This window comes from Beta vulgaris, chromosome 5 (genome assembly GCF_026745355.1).
Source record: "Beta vulgaris subsp. vulgaris cultivar EL10 chromosome 5, EL10.2, whole genome shotgun sequence".
Lineage (NCBI taxonomy): Eukaryota > Viridiplantae > Streptophyta > Magnoliopsida > Caryophyllales > Amaranthaceae > Beta > Beta vulgaris.
The window spans coordinates 492,731-506,610 of record NC_079206.1 but is presented as its reverse complement, the minus strand read 5'-3'; the positions used below and the strand labels follow the sequence as shown (position 1 = coordinate 506,610).

The 13,880-nt window shown below is 32.2% G+C and overlaps 2 protein-coding genes across 2 annotated transcripts; both read right to left on the bottom strand.

Annotated features, from left to right (window-relative positions):
* Positions 1-2,058: 2,058 nt before the first annotated feature.
* On the bottom strand, positions 2,059-2,949 carry LOC104907817 (lipid transfer protein EARLI 1). Its single transcript, XM_010696812.4, has one exon. It carries the CDS (start codon positions 2,856-2,858, stop codon positions 2,340-2,342), a length of 519 nt encoding a protein of 172 aa, XP_010695114.1. The 5' UTR covers positions 2,859-2,949; the 3' UTR covers positions 2,059-2,339.
* Positions 2,950-12,382: 9,433 nt separating this feature from the next.
* LOC104907818 (putative lipid-binding protein AIR1B) lies at positions 12,383-13,116 on the bottom strand. Its single transcript, XM_010696813.4, has one exon. The coding sequence runs from the start codon at positions 13,044-13,046 to the stop codon at positions 12,696-12,698; it is 351 nt and encodes a 116-aa protein (XP_010695115.1). The 5' UTR covers positions 13,047-13,116; the 3' UTR covers positions 12,383-12,695.
* Positions 13,117-13,880: the final 764 nt, after the last annotated feature.

Here is a 13,880-nt window from a genome sequence, read left to right as displayed (position 1 = left end):
TCTATGCCCTATTATATACATCTTTTGTCGGTAATAAACAAAATTACAACAGATTTCTATGCAACAATAGTTATTTAATCCGAAATTTTGACTTTCACGAGAAATGAACATATGAGGTGTTCATAGGCTTTTCATACCCAAAAAAGTCTCAAAATCAGCCAAAATTGAAGGTTATAATACACGCTTTCGGACTTAATCGGGGCCCGAGTTTTGAACGCCATGAGAGGCCTCCTAGGGACATGGGAGGTCATTGGAAAAGAGTCATGTAGCTTGGAACGAATATGTGGATGCTTTTACGATCATTTCAATTCAATTTTGGGTTTCCCGAGAAATTAACAAATTGGGTGTTTAGAGACTTTTCGAGGCAATGCAAATTGTGCCAAGAACCCCCTTAGCGATACAACTCACTTCGGCACTCCTAGGAATGTTTCGGGAGAAAATATGACCAATCTTAGAGAAGTAAAAAAAAAGTCCCAAAAACAACCAAAATTGAAGGTTATAATACACGCTTTAGGATTTTCCCCGAGCCCAAACTCTGAAAACCACGAGAGGCCTCCTAGGGGCTTAGAAGGTCATTGGAAAGGAGTCATGTGGCTTGGAACGAATATGTGGATGCTTTTACGTTCATTTTGATGTAGTTTTAGGTTTCACGAGAATGAAAAAATGGGGTGTTTAAACGCTTTTCGGGGCAACTAACACTAATGGTGCCAAGCACCTGCGCATCATTACAAGTCACTTCAACTTTCTTATGAACGTTGGGGAAAATATATGGTCAGGCCAGGAGAAGTCCAAAAAGTCCCCAAAAACAACCAAAATTGAAGATTATAATACACGAGTAAGATATGACCATATGAAAAGCTCGTTTCCGATGAGAAACGAGTGAGATATGACCATTTGAAAATGAGCTGATGGGCTGATAAGAAATCGCGCGCGCAGCCACACCTGTAATTTTGTGTGTGTTGTCGATTGTCTTGTTGGGCAAATTCTTCCCCTTTGGAGTTATTTTTTTATTAAAATGATAAAAGGCTATAAGTTATGTTCTATTCCATAGCAAACAGTGATCTTCTCTAGCTGACAATTTTGTTCTTTCATTGTAGTAGGTCAACGCTTATAATTACTTCTAACACTTATTACGGGGAGCATTGATATCCTTGATCATTCTAATATGCTAAAGATGTCTTGACCTAATAGTTAAGATTGAAAATTTTGAACGATAGGTCACAGGTTCGAGTCCCCCTCCCCTTGTTTGTGGTTGTGCTGCATTCGTAGCTCATATGGATAAAAAAGAACATGTTTAAGAATAGGTTGTGAATTATGAGTTTGTGGGATTCCATTGTAAACGACAAATGTTTGGTTGTTTTTTCTTGATCCTTTTCTTTGCTTCGTTTTAGCCAAAAATGAAATATAATGGTAGAATTTCTGCAACATAAAATGACGATGGAGATCTATATTTTTTTTTAATTGAAACCATAATAAGCTACGTTTTATCTATTTTTAAATTTTAGTGTTCATTGTACTAATATAATACTAGATGTTAAATTATTTCGCTATTTATCTCGATTGTTGCTTAAATAAACCTATTTAATTTTACATACATATATTAAAATTATTTGTTATTTGACGTTGAGCACTCGTTCTCGGATAGTATACGTGTCCAATAGTCGAATTCGAAAATTTAATGAAACTCCTTCATAATTTTGACACAAAATGAAGTGTTTATTGTCTTTGAGAGCCTTAAACTTATATAGGCTTGATGAATGGTGATTTGCTTTTTTTTGAACCCGTAAATTCAAGTTTCCGGATCGGTCACTGACTATAATTGGTGAAGAATTAGTTTTTAGAATCAATTTTAATACACTATTTTTGACTTAATTAAGCGGCCATTCGTATATTATAGTACGTTATTGTGAAATCAATATAATTTAATTAGTTGATCATTTTAGCTCCAACTTCCAATGGTTATTACTTTGAACTAATTGGTGTAAAAGTAGTTGAATGAGCACTGCATGCACTTTACGATAATACTAATACATGCATGCATTTTATAATAGCGGTTGATAATCGTAGATACCATATACATGCATGGAATTTTTTAATACTAACTTTATCAAACATATTGTTCAATTTTATTCAAGAAAACTCATGTATGTCTTTCTCCCTTGAATTGAAAAGATTACTACAAGTCTATCATCTTAGGCTTGGTGGTATACAACAGAAAAAAAAACGCAAAAAAAAAAAGAAATACGTATACAATTATGAATAAAACAGTTTCAAGCTGCTCTAATGCTGTAACATGGGAATAATACTTGAGATTTTGATGACCCCTGAGAGTAATAGTTTTAAGAACATTGGAAGCCAGAGGGTGCCCCTTTGCCACAGTTGTTCAACAACAAACTCAAGGAGACAGGGACGTTAAGGTTGATCCCTAAAACATTCGCTTTAATGGCTGTGCAAAGGCAAACTGCTGCATTAAGGTCGGTCAACCCTTGTAGGAGAGAGCAGCATGAACTCTGTGGTGGAGTTCCAATGACAAGCCCAAGCAAGTTACCCAATACATTGGCACAAGCTCCCAACTTGAGGACATCTATGGGACAGTTGCCTTGTGCTGATGGTGTTGGTGATTTGCTAGGTGGTGATGGGCCTGATGGCACTGGCGTTGCTGGTGATTTGCTTGGTGGTGACGGGCCTGATGGCACTGGCGTCGGTGACTTCCCTCCATGATGGCCACCGCTAGGGCTAGGGGGATTAGGGGTATGTGGTGGTGGTGGGCAAGGGACATAATGGCAACTCACCAAAGAGAAAAATACTAGGTTGAGGCATATGAAGAGGGTAACTGATGACAAAGTTTTTGAAGACATCTTAGCAACTAAAATAAATGAAAGCCTTTTTTTTAGCGAAAATGGGTTTGTAAATTGGAATTGTAGAGATTGTGGTTGCAAATGGATGAAGGGGCGTTGGGAATTTTATAGTGGAATTATACAATTAGCTTATTACTACTAGCCAAAAGAAGATATTTTTCTAGCTAAATGATGGCCCATGAGGTGATCAATTATGACTGCAGCATCACGTACATATAAGCTGGATTTAGACTTTCGCTCCTCCCTGTAATACAAAGTGCATTTGGCGACATGTTCTCAATCAGATTTCTGAAGTTTTGACAAAATCACAACTTTATTACAGCTCTAGAGCCTTTTTGGGTGAAGTAATGTTTTAAACTAGCCTTCAGTTTTAGAAAATGTTCAAAACATAGAGGTAGGTTATAGAGTAACTTCTAATTGTTAATTAGGTAAAACTGGACTCAACATCTCAAACTATAACAGTATAACTTGGATGCACGTAGCACGATAATTTTTGGCTATAGTAGCCAAAATATCATGAACTATTAAACTTGGTGCACCAAGCCTAATGGTTTGGGGTGTTTTCACTACTAGTCAAATATGGTGGTGTTTCATAGTATGTGATGTTAAAGCTAATTTGGTGAAGAAAGAAAGAACATGCACATAAATTTAATGTGGTTCACTAACAATGTGTTAACTACATCCACATGCATGTAAAAAATTGATTTTATTAGTTTAAGGAGAGAGAAAGTACAAAATGCATAATATGAAGGCATAATTAGATAGTTTATATAATAAAGTACCCTTTAATTAACCTAAATGAAATATGCCAATAAGGTCCACAATAGAAAAACGGGACAGCAAACTCCATATAGCTTAATTTGGGAGATCACCCCGTACCAGGTTCTTTAGAGTGCCAGACTACATATCAAAGGCATTCTAAGTCATAGGCTAAGATTGAGGATGCGTTTGAGAGCTGCTCACATATGACAGGATATTATTCAAGTTGTATCTATGAGCTTTATCCATTGAACCTTGATTACATTGGCATGAGGTGATCTGGGAGCACCTATTTAAGCCCGGACGTTGTTCCGGGATGGTACTGTTTTACAAATTTAATATGCACTTTTTTCCATTCCCATTAAAATATATTAAGAAAAACTCAACATTTAAAAGGTACAAATATAATAATGTGGATACTTAAACCATGATTAAAAGTTGGTTGAGATGGTAATTGTGTCATGTATAATTGCAAGAGGTCATGGGTTCAAATCTTGTTGCAAGCTAATTTTACTTTTGTTGATTGACATGACTTGTCACTTGCATTGGACAATTCTAGTGGAGTAACAGAGGTGCGGCGTGGCGTGTATACATTGCGTGGAGGTGTCACGTGACGTGTATACATTGTCACACACACCTTTTAATATATTTGTATGAGAATATTTATATTACATTTGGGTGTACCATGAGCATGGTACAACCAAAACTATTTTCTCCAAATGAGCGAATGAGCAAAATGAACAAATGAGCAAACATTTCCACTCATTAAAAAAAATTAAGCAAACACTTTTATTACAAAATGAGCAAATGAATAAATGAGCAAAGTTCTCATATGAGCAAATTTGGTGTCAAATGAGCACCTGAAATTCTAATTTATTACAAAAATACCCCTGGGTGTACCATGCTCATGATACACCCGGGTGTACCATGAGTGAACTCTATTTGTATAGATAGATTAGTTAATTTTAAATCATAAGAAGTCACTTCTAAATAAAGGATAACTTTGAACCTTAAATTGGTCACTTCCATATATATCAAATTGACCCAATTAGGACAAAAAGTTACCCGTGTTTGATTGGTGACTTTTTACCTTAAAAGAAAAAGAATCGATCTCTATTATATAAGGGAAGAGGGAGCAATTGTGTCCTCTTTTGAAATACCTATTTCACCCCCCTTCCCATTCTAAATTACAAATTCACATGCAAATCAAAGGGGGCTTCAAACAAAAATACCAAAAATATAATTATAACAATCACTCACAAGTCAACTAAAATCATAAAATTGCATAATGTACGTTATGCAAATCACTAAAATAAGGAAATTTTATAAAAACTTAAAAATTCACTTACAAACTACAACCTATGAAAAATTGACTTGAAATCAAAGTGTCCACTTTCTTTACAATTTTTGAAGTACTACTTAATTCAAAAATCAACTAAAGAAATTATAATATTAGAAATCATAAATAAATTTGATAAAATTTCTATTTTGTTCATAGAAGTTAACTTTGAAAAGTAAAAAAAAAAAAAGGAATGGTGAGAGACTTAAGTGAAAGAAACTAAACCAATCAAATTTTGCAACTAAAGGTCTGTTCTCTTCGGCATAAAACAGCTGAACTGAACTGAACTGATTGGAGCTGAACTGTACTGTACTGAACTGAACTGAACTGAATTGAATTCAATTGAATTGAATTAAATTGAATTCAATTTATTTGAATTAAATTGAATTGAATTAAATGAAATGTAATAAATATATAAATAATATTTAAACAATAATAATATGAATATTAAGTAATAATTATAATGATAAGTAATAATAATGAATAATAATAATATTTATTATTATTATTATATAATAAATATTATTATTATTCATAATAATAATAATAATAATAATAATAGTATTTTGGATATTTTTAAATGATAGTTATAAATAAATAATATGAATAATCATAAATTAATAATAATAATAATTAATGATAATAATGATAATTAATAATAATTATTTTATATTATTTGTATTAATATATTAATACTTGATGATGATTATATAATAACAATAATATCTAAGAAGTAAATTAATATTACTATTTTAATAATTAGATTAAATAATATAATAATATTTAGTAAAAAAAAAAAATGATTGGGTCGGACCGTGAAATTTGCATCATAAACCGTTTTGACGTGATTTGATTGGTTATGGGCTCAAAAACGTGGGTTTATTTGCGCTTTGACCTAAACCATGTTCCTCCTCCTCCTCCTAATAATAATAATAATAATAATAATAATAATAATAATAATAATAATAATAATAATAATAATAATAACAATAATAATAATAGTAATAATAATTAATAGTAATGATATAAAGAAAAAATAAATAATAATAAGAGTAATAAGTAAGAGTAATTAGTAAAATAAATTATACCAACATAATAATAATATTTAACAAAATGGTTATAAAAGAATGGAGCTGAACTCAACTGAACTGAACTGAACTGAACTGAACTGAACTGATTGGAGCTGAACTGAACTGAAAATAAGCTGGGGAGAACAAGCCCTTAAAACAATTATACTTTGTATGTCTAATGTTCAAATTTTGACTCTTATGCTGAAGATAATCGAGTTTATGTTTCGAAAAAAATTCAAACACGCATCGCGTGCAAAAAATTCTAGTTTTATATAAGTGACCCATTCAACAAATAATTTCCTCCATTACACAGTAATTTATTATGCACCCTTCTTATCCAAGAACTCATAATTTTTTAGAATATCAATATTTAAGATTCAACTACTTTCTCAACTTGTTTATACAATGTGCTTATCAAACATGCCTTTCAAGTTTCAACATCCTCGCCCCTTGGTGTTGGATTACGCTCGATCAAGATACAAGAATCCAATAGTTATGACAATTTTTGTCCTTAAACTTTCAATTTGCGAAGCGCTGACTTTGACCTTGATATTTTATCAGTACTTCAGCTGTTAGCCACTCAATTTAGGGAGAAAAACGTTACTTGTTAGCTGTTTTATGGGCATTAAATTTTCATAATTTGTCTACAGTACCTTTTTTTCAACAATTTGATTAGTGTTTATCCTATGTTATTTGTTTTTTTTGTGGGATTGCGAAAGTATTATAGTCCTGAATCCTGATAATTGAATATACATTGCACTAGAGACTAGAGATTTTCCAGCAAATAACTAACCCAGTTGGAGATACAAAATAAAAAAGAGGGAAAGCAGACAGTGTTAGTTTTGGCTGTATATATATATTTTGATCAAATATGTCAAATTTTGCCACTAACTTTATGCATTGCATGTTACGATTTTTAAGCTTTGGCTTCAGATCTCTATCAGCCGCTTTCACACACTCCTTTCTGTAAATTATCTTTCCCGCACCCTGATTTGCGGCCAAGTTTCAGAATGAGGAGAAATGCATTACATAGTTTGATACAGTAGAAAAGTATATGATTTCAACATCAAGTAGATTTAACGAATGATTTCTATGATATATATATTATTAAACATGCTTATCTCTCTAGACTTTGCTAAGAACTGGAATATTAAGAATAAATTAAGAGAAAGTTAATGATTATTGATTGATTAGAAATTTTGATTCAATGTATAAATTTCTCAACTTTTAAGTGGAATGAACCCTCCCGATGCAAAACAATTTCAAACAAACATTCAAGTTAAAATGCTGAATTGCTGAAAGCATAAGCAGCTATGTTCGTACCAAGTGATAGTTTTTAGAGTAGAGAGGAGATTGAATAAAATATGGAGAAGTTTTGCATTAAACTTGCTTAATTAATCTTAATGCAATAAGTGCTTTTTATGGGCTTATAATAAAAAGTAACTAACCTAAAAGTTAGCCACACTACTAAGTAGTGGAAAACATGTCCTATGCCATATCCTCCATAACTACTATTCACTAATCACATTTTAATTATAAAATGAATTACCCACTAACTTACTACTAGCCACTAATCCAAATTGTTAGGAAAATCATTTGACTACTTTTGGAGTATAATCCAACACCATGTATGTGTTGGCCCAGTGGTGATGGGGACTGGCTTTGGTAGGACGGACCCGTGTTCGAATCTCCGCAATACCCTTGGGAAGGAATGAAACCTAACCACCCCGAACTTGGCCTCTATCCGGATGTAGCCCAAAGGGTGAACTAGGTGCAAACACCAAAAATTAAGCAGCTATCCTAGTTGCTAGAGTTTCTGTCTAACTCCTCAACACAAAGAAAACGTATCTCTGCACGTATTTTTCTTTCCTGAGTAATTTTGAACATTTGCAAAGTTAAAAGCTAACAATGTTCTTCAATTGTACATTGACTACCTAACGTGCAATGCTTTTTTACATGTATCACCTAATATGTACACCATCCTAGTTCTATATCTTCTATTATATGAACTATGAGAGGAGTTGGGTTATACAACTATGTTTGTGTTAAGATAACTATGTTTGTGTTAAGAGTATAACCTACACATGAGTTATGAAATAGTAGTTGTCTCACATTGTAGAATTAGACAGAGATAGAATAACATGTAGATTGGTGGATTACTCCACCTATTACCAATTGGTTTTACGATGGAACCCGCCAACCTTGCATGTGGTTAAACTCTACTCCGGTGTGGGCTTGTATTGGGCCCAACGAAGATGTGTGGGTGATGTGTCATATTTTTATATAGGTTTTAGGTGCATTTAGGATGCATTTTAGAAATATTTAAGTGCATTATTATAGTTCATAATTGCATACTTATTACTTAATTTGCGAAATATTACTCATTTGGTGTGTTTATGGGATTATTTGATGAATCAGGTATTGAGAACATAATTGGAGTATTATTAGACAAGCTTGAGTGCAATTTGGAGCTAAATTGTAGTTGGAATTCAAGTATTGTATATCAAGTTTTATTCTCTTCTCTTTATTATATTTTAATTAAGTTTTCTATTGAGTTTGTTGATTTTTTGTCATGATTAGTGAGTAGTCTTTTTTATCTAGGATTAGTTGAGCCCTAGTATGGAATGATCATATCATTGTTCTCTAATTCCCATGTTATTGAGCTATATGCCTAGGGTTTGATAAGATTGTTTCTATTGTCAATTTTACATCTTGATTTGGCCCGAGTTTTATGTTATCAATGAAAGTTGGAGTAGAAATTAGGAGTTATTTATTTCATAATAAATTGTTATTTTAGTAATTGAATTCATCAACGGAAATTGGGTCTTAATTTAGAAAATCTTGTCATTGATTTGAATTTTTCCATGAAAATAGGTGATAACTAATTGGAAATTATTTGACATTGGTTCTTAATGCTTCAAATTACGTGTGTAAGCCATGAAAATAGGAGGCATGCATGTTAACTAGGCCTTTTGCTATCACGAAAGTGAGCTCTAGGTATTGAGGAATGATTAGAGATTTAGTTTCAGTGCAGTTATGCTTTATTATGGAGCCATAAGGAAATGTCAATCTCGCCTAACTATAATTGAATAACTGGGCTATGAGTTATATTTTGATCAATTCATATTAATGGTGATATGCTTAATCATAGTGTTGTAATTAGGGCTGGCAATGAGTTGAGATAGCTCGCGAGCTACTCGAACTCGGCTCGGTCAAAGCTCGACTCGAACTCGACTCGACAGGTTAACGAGTCGAGTCGAGCAACTCAATACTCGACTCGAGAAACTCGTGAGATACTCGATAAAAAAATTTATATATGTACTTTTAATTTTTTTAAGAAATTTTAAATTTATTTTTTTCCTATAAAAATACTTGTACTTTTCTTTTTTTTTTTTTAAATGAAAAAAAAGTGTACAGAATGACCAAAAAGCAAAGTAAAGAATTTCTTCTATAAAAAATAGAACTATATCAAATGACCAAAAAGCTTGAAACGAGTTCGAGTTCGAGCTTGAAACGAGTTCGAGCTCGAGTTCGAGTTTAGGTTTCGAGTTCGAGCTTGAAAATTTGAAACTCGCGAGTTTTCGAGTCGAGTCGATCGAGTTTGAGTATGAGTTTTCGAGTTCGAGTCGAATTTAGTCAAACTCGAGCTCGACTCGCATCATTGCCAGCCCTAGTTGTAATCATCATATATATCATAGTTTATCATATTTGTTATAAGTTTCGTTATTAGTTATATAGATTTTATTGATATTTGGATTGTATAGCTATTCCATCGTCTAAAATCGGCTAGTGTTCGACCTGTATGTGCTACAACATCGTTCACTTGTGGTATTAAAACAAAACCCTTATAATGGGCTTGTATTAGGCCCAATGAATTTTATCAGATTCACGATAATCTTTCTGGGCAACAAATATGTGATTGTGTCGGCATTAGAATTTTGCGCATATAATAACTTTTAACAAAAGGTTCAACAGCAAAATAACAATATGTTTAACTACACAGCAAGTTCAACTTTACAGAAGCAAGTTTAACTTTTACTGGAAGGAAAGGGTTGCTTGACTATTTGGGTAATTTTAAAAAAAAAAAAATTAGTTGAGTGAAAATCATAAATATACAATATAGGTCCTATTTACTATTAGGTTGTTTTGGATTTTCGAAGCCAATCACCCTCAATCTAATCGAATCTGAACATCCGATTTTTTAGAAAAAGTCAAATCCAAATCCAATCTGAATATAGTTCGAGTCCAATCTGAATTACTAATCCGGTTTAGATTAGATTTCGATTTTTATCCAAATAACTTTCACCTTTAATCGGCATGCATGAAATCTCAAGTTTTGCAAATGACAAGAAATAGCGGAAGTATTTGATTTTATAATGTTGCATTCAAAATCAATTATGAGGAAACATGCAATTTCTCTTCGCATGATGTCTTGGAAGCAAAATTAATTTTAAGAAATGTGGTATATCTTTCTAATGACTTTTTACTATCTCACATTCTCACTTATTTCTCGGAATGTCACATATATTATGTTTCAGTATTATGGCAAACAAAGTACGTAATATGTTTTTGTGACGGGGATTTGATAACTATGCCTATGTGAATGTATTGCTTCAATTATAGTGAAATCGCAAACAAAAACCATCTACTCGAGTATGGTTAATTTGCTTGACTTGCCTATATCGACCAACCTCTTCCGCGGCGAGTTTGCTGAGCAGCCTGCGAGTGATCCTGTTCGGCTAGCTTGCTGGTCAGCCTGCTTGGCTATCTTGCGAGGTTTGTCTGCTTGGCTTGATTTGCACATTGTTGTACATAAAGGAAGGCTTTAAATCAATGAGCATTATAGTAGCCTATACTAATTAAGTTTCTAGCCATCAGTATTTATAATTGGCTTTTGTGCAGCCAAAAGAAAATTTATAAAAAGTCCTTGTTGCATCAAACTTCAAAGAATGATGATTTGGTGATTTTATATTAGTTCGTTACACTGATTTAGTAATTCCACCTAATGGAAATAATTTTTTAATTATAAACTAAATCAGTCGACACAATTCATCGATTTCATCTAGTCCCCACTAGGGTTTACGGTTTGTCTTTATCGAATGGGAATGATCCGTTATGAGTCATATCTTATATTATATTTATCTAATTAAAACTTAGGTGGCTCATCTAAATTATTGATATGTTACTCTCTTTGTTTCTAATTAAAACTCAGTTGTCTCATCAAAATTATTGATATGTTAATCTCTTGTTTCTGTTTGATATATACATTTTTGTATATTAACACAATTTACATATTTCATTTTGACCACGATTTGTTAAATTAGTCTCGACATTAAATGTTCAAAATATCAACTTTCATAATGTTTACTTATTCACAATTAAAAATATTAGTGATCAAAGTTGTGTTTTGACAAGTGTATAAGTCTGTTGTGTAGATTAAAAAAACAAATTCTTGGATGTAACTGGAACACCATGATTTATGGTGTAACAACCTACAAACCACTGCTTCTTTTTTATTCGAAAAACACAAATGACATAAAATTAATGACAAGATGACATAAGATTCATGTTATTATTTGTATAATCCATGCCAATTTTGTTGACATCAATGCCACTATACATGTTACACAATAAGTTATAGTGTAACATGTTTTTATACTCAAGACGGGCTCTAAAAAAAAGGAGTTAGTATATTAAGAAATTAATATAGTACATAATTAAAAGGCACAACAATGAGTGATCCTTGTGTAAAAGCATATTTCCTTTCAGCCATATAATTTGATATGTATAAAATATGTTTCATATGAATCTTGTTAAAATTGAAGACGTTAATGGTTAGAACTGCTACAAATCTATTTTTCATACTTTGACTAATACTTAACTGAAAAATGTTAATAGTTAAAATTATACCTTGAATACGTGATAAGTTAACGTTACACAACATACACTTAATTCCATAATATCAACTTTTTATAATATTTACTTGTATAAAATTAGAGTTATCAATAGTTAAATATACATTGATAAGCGTGTCAAGAGAAGTATTGTACGTATCAAGTATTTTGGAAAGAGGAAATATATGAGTGCGACATGTCAATTTATTATCTGTTTTCTAATTCTCATTCCCCGCATATATCTATGCACTGTATGTCGTGTGATTGACCTATATATTTCAAATTTGACATATATTCTGAAATTTCCCGAATTATATATATGATGATCGTACACCTAATTACTATTTGTTTTCTCATTCTTTTTAATGTTCCCGTTCTACAAATTCTTATGCATGCGTGTGAAAAGACAACCAGCAAAGTTATTCAAGAAGGATAAAGAATAAACTACGGATGAAGCAGATACGGGGTAATGATAATTTGGATAAAACTTATACTATAATCATCGATCATATATATATAAGAACAACTTACACCAAACCAACCATGCAATAATACCTCTAAACCAAACTCATACATTACGTAACATCACTTGTATGTATATGTAGAGTAACATTGTGAACGAATAAATCTGAAACTTTCTCCAGCGGAGAAAACTTATTACACGCGAGACATGCAAACAAACAAAAAAATAAATAGCACACACATGTTTAAGTAGGACGAACATTATCCATTTTGTAAATTGTAACCTTTATGAGCGGCACAGTTTATATAGGGTTTAGGGACAAGTGAAACCATCGGGGTAGTTGCAGCCACAAGCGTTGAGAAGCAAGCTTAGAGAAATGGGAACATTAAGGCGGATGCCTAAAACATTGGCCCTAAGGGCGGTGCAAAGGCAGACGGCGGCGTCGAGGTCGGCAAGACCTTGAATAAGGCTACAGCAAGAGTGCCTTGGAGGAGTTCCAATGGTAAGCCCTAGCAAACCATTGAGTACATTGGCACACACCTTTAATTTAAGGGTATCGAAAGGGCATGTTGCTGGAGGATGAGTTGCTGAAACAAGTGAGAAGAAGATGAGGTTAAAGGAAAGGAAGAAAACAATGGCGATGTTGGTGCTCTTGGAACCCATTTTTAATGTTTATAGCTAGGTAAGGAAGGATTGTATGTGTTTTGAGGATGTATGGATGATTAAAAGTGAGAAGAGATGAGGGGTTTTATAGGGTTCATGGTGGGTTGGTTTGATGTTTAATTTTTTTATTCTATTCAAGTATGACCTACTTTTGTTCAATGATTATACATTTTTTTAACGATTTTAATATATATATGTGTGTGTATGACCATTGTTATGATTTCAATTATGCATAAACACGAAAAGTTGGTATTTTAAAATTATACATTTTTCCTAAATTTATTACTTTGATTTTAATTTTTTATAGGCAAAAGAAAATTGTGTTTTGTGACATGTTGTTGGATTAAATTCAATGTGTATTCTTAAATCTTCTCAATATATATAATTTATAGCTAAAGTTATATATATTAACAAATATGAAAGCCAAACTTTATATTTGTTTAGATTCAATGAAAATATATTTGAACTAAATTAAGAAGATCTCAAATAATAATGTTTTGATATTTATGTTAGTCGGGATATATATTTAAACTCTTGTAGCTTTGAATAAATATGGCGAAGTATAACCAAATAAAACATTAAACCAAAATATAGAGTATAGAAATTAAATTAGCCAGAAAAATAAAGCTAAATTTGTTTTTATCTATATGAGTCACAAAGACAGTACAAAAAAAGGGATGGGGATTTGAACCTGTGACTTATCATTCACAGCATCTCAATCTTAATCACTTAATTAAAACATCCTTGGTAAAATATATAACTTTATATTTTTGAGGTGGCAAACCAGCTAGCCACTAGGTTAAATTAGCAAAAATTTTGGGCCTACTACTCTCA

Coding starts and splice junctions, on each gene's coding strand:
- LOC104907818 (XM_010696813.4), bottom strand. CDS start 13,046: ATGGGTTCCAAGAGCACCAACATCGCCATTGTTTTCTTCCTTTCCTTT.
- LOC104907817 (XM_010696812.4), bottom strand. CDS start 2,858: ATGTCTTCAAAAACTTTGTCATCAGTTACCCTCTTCATATGCCTCAAC.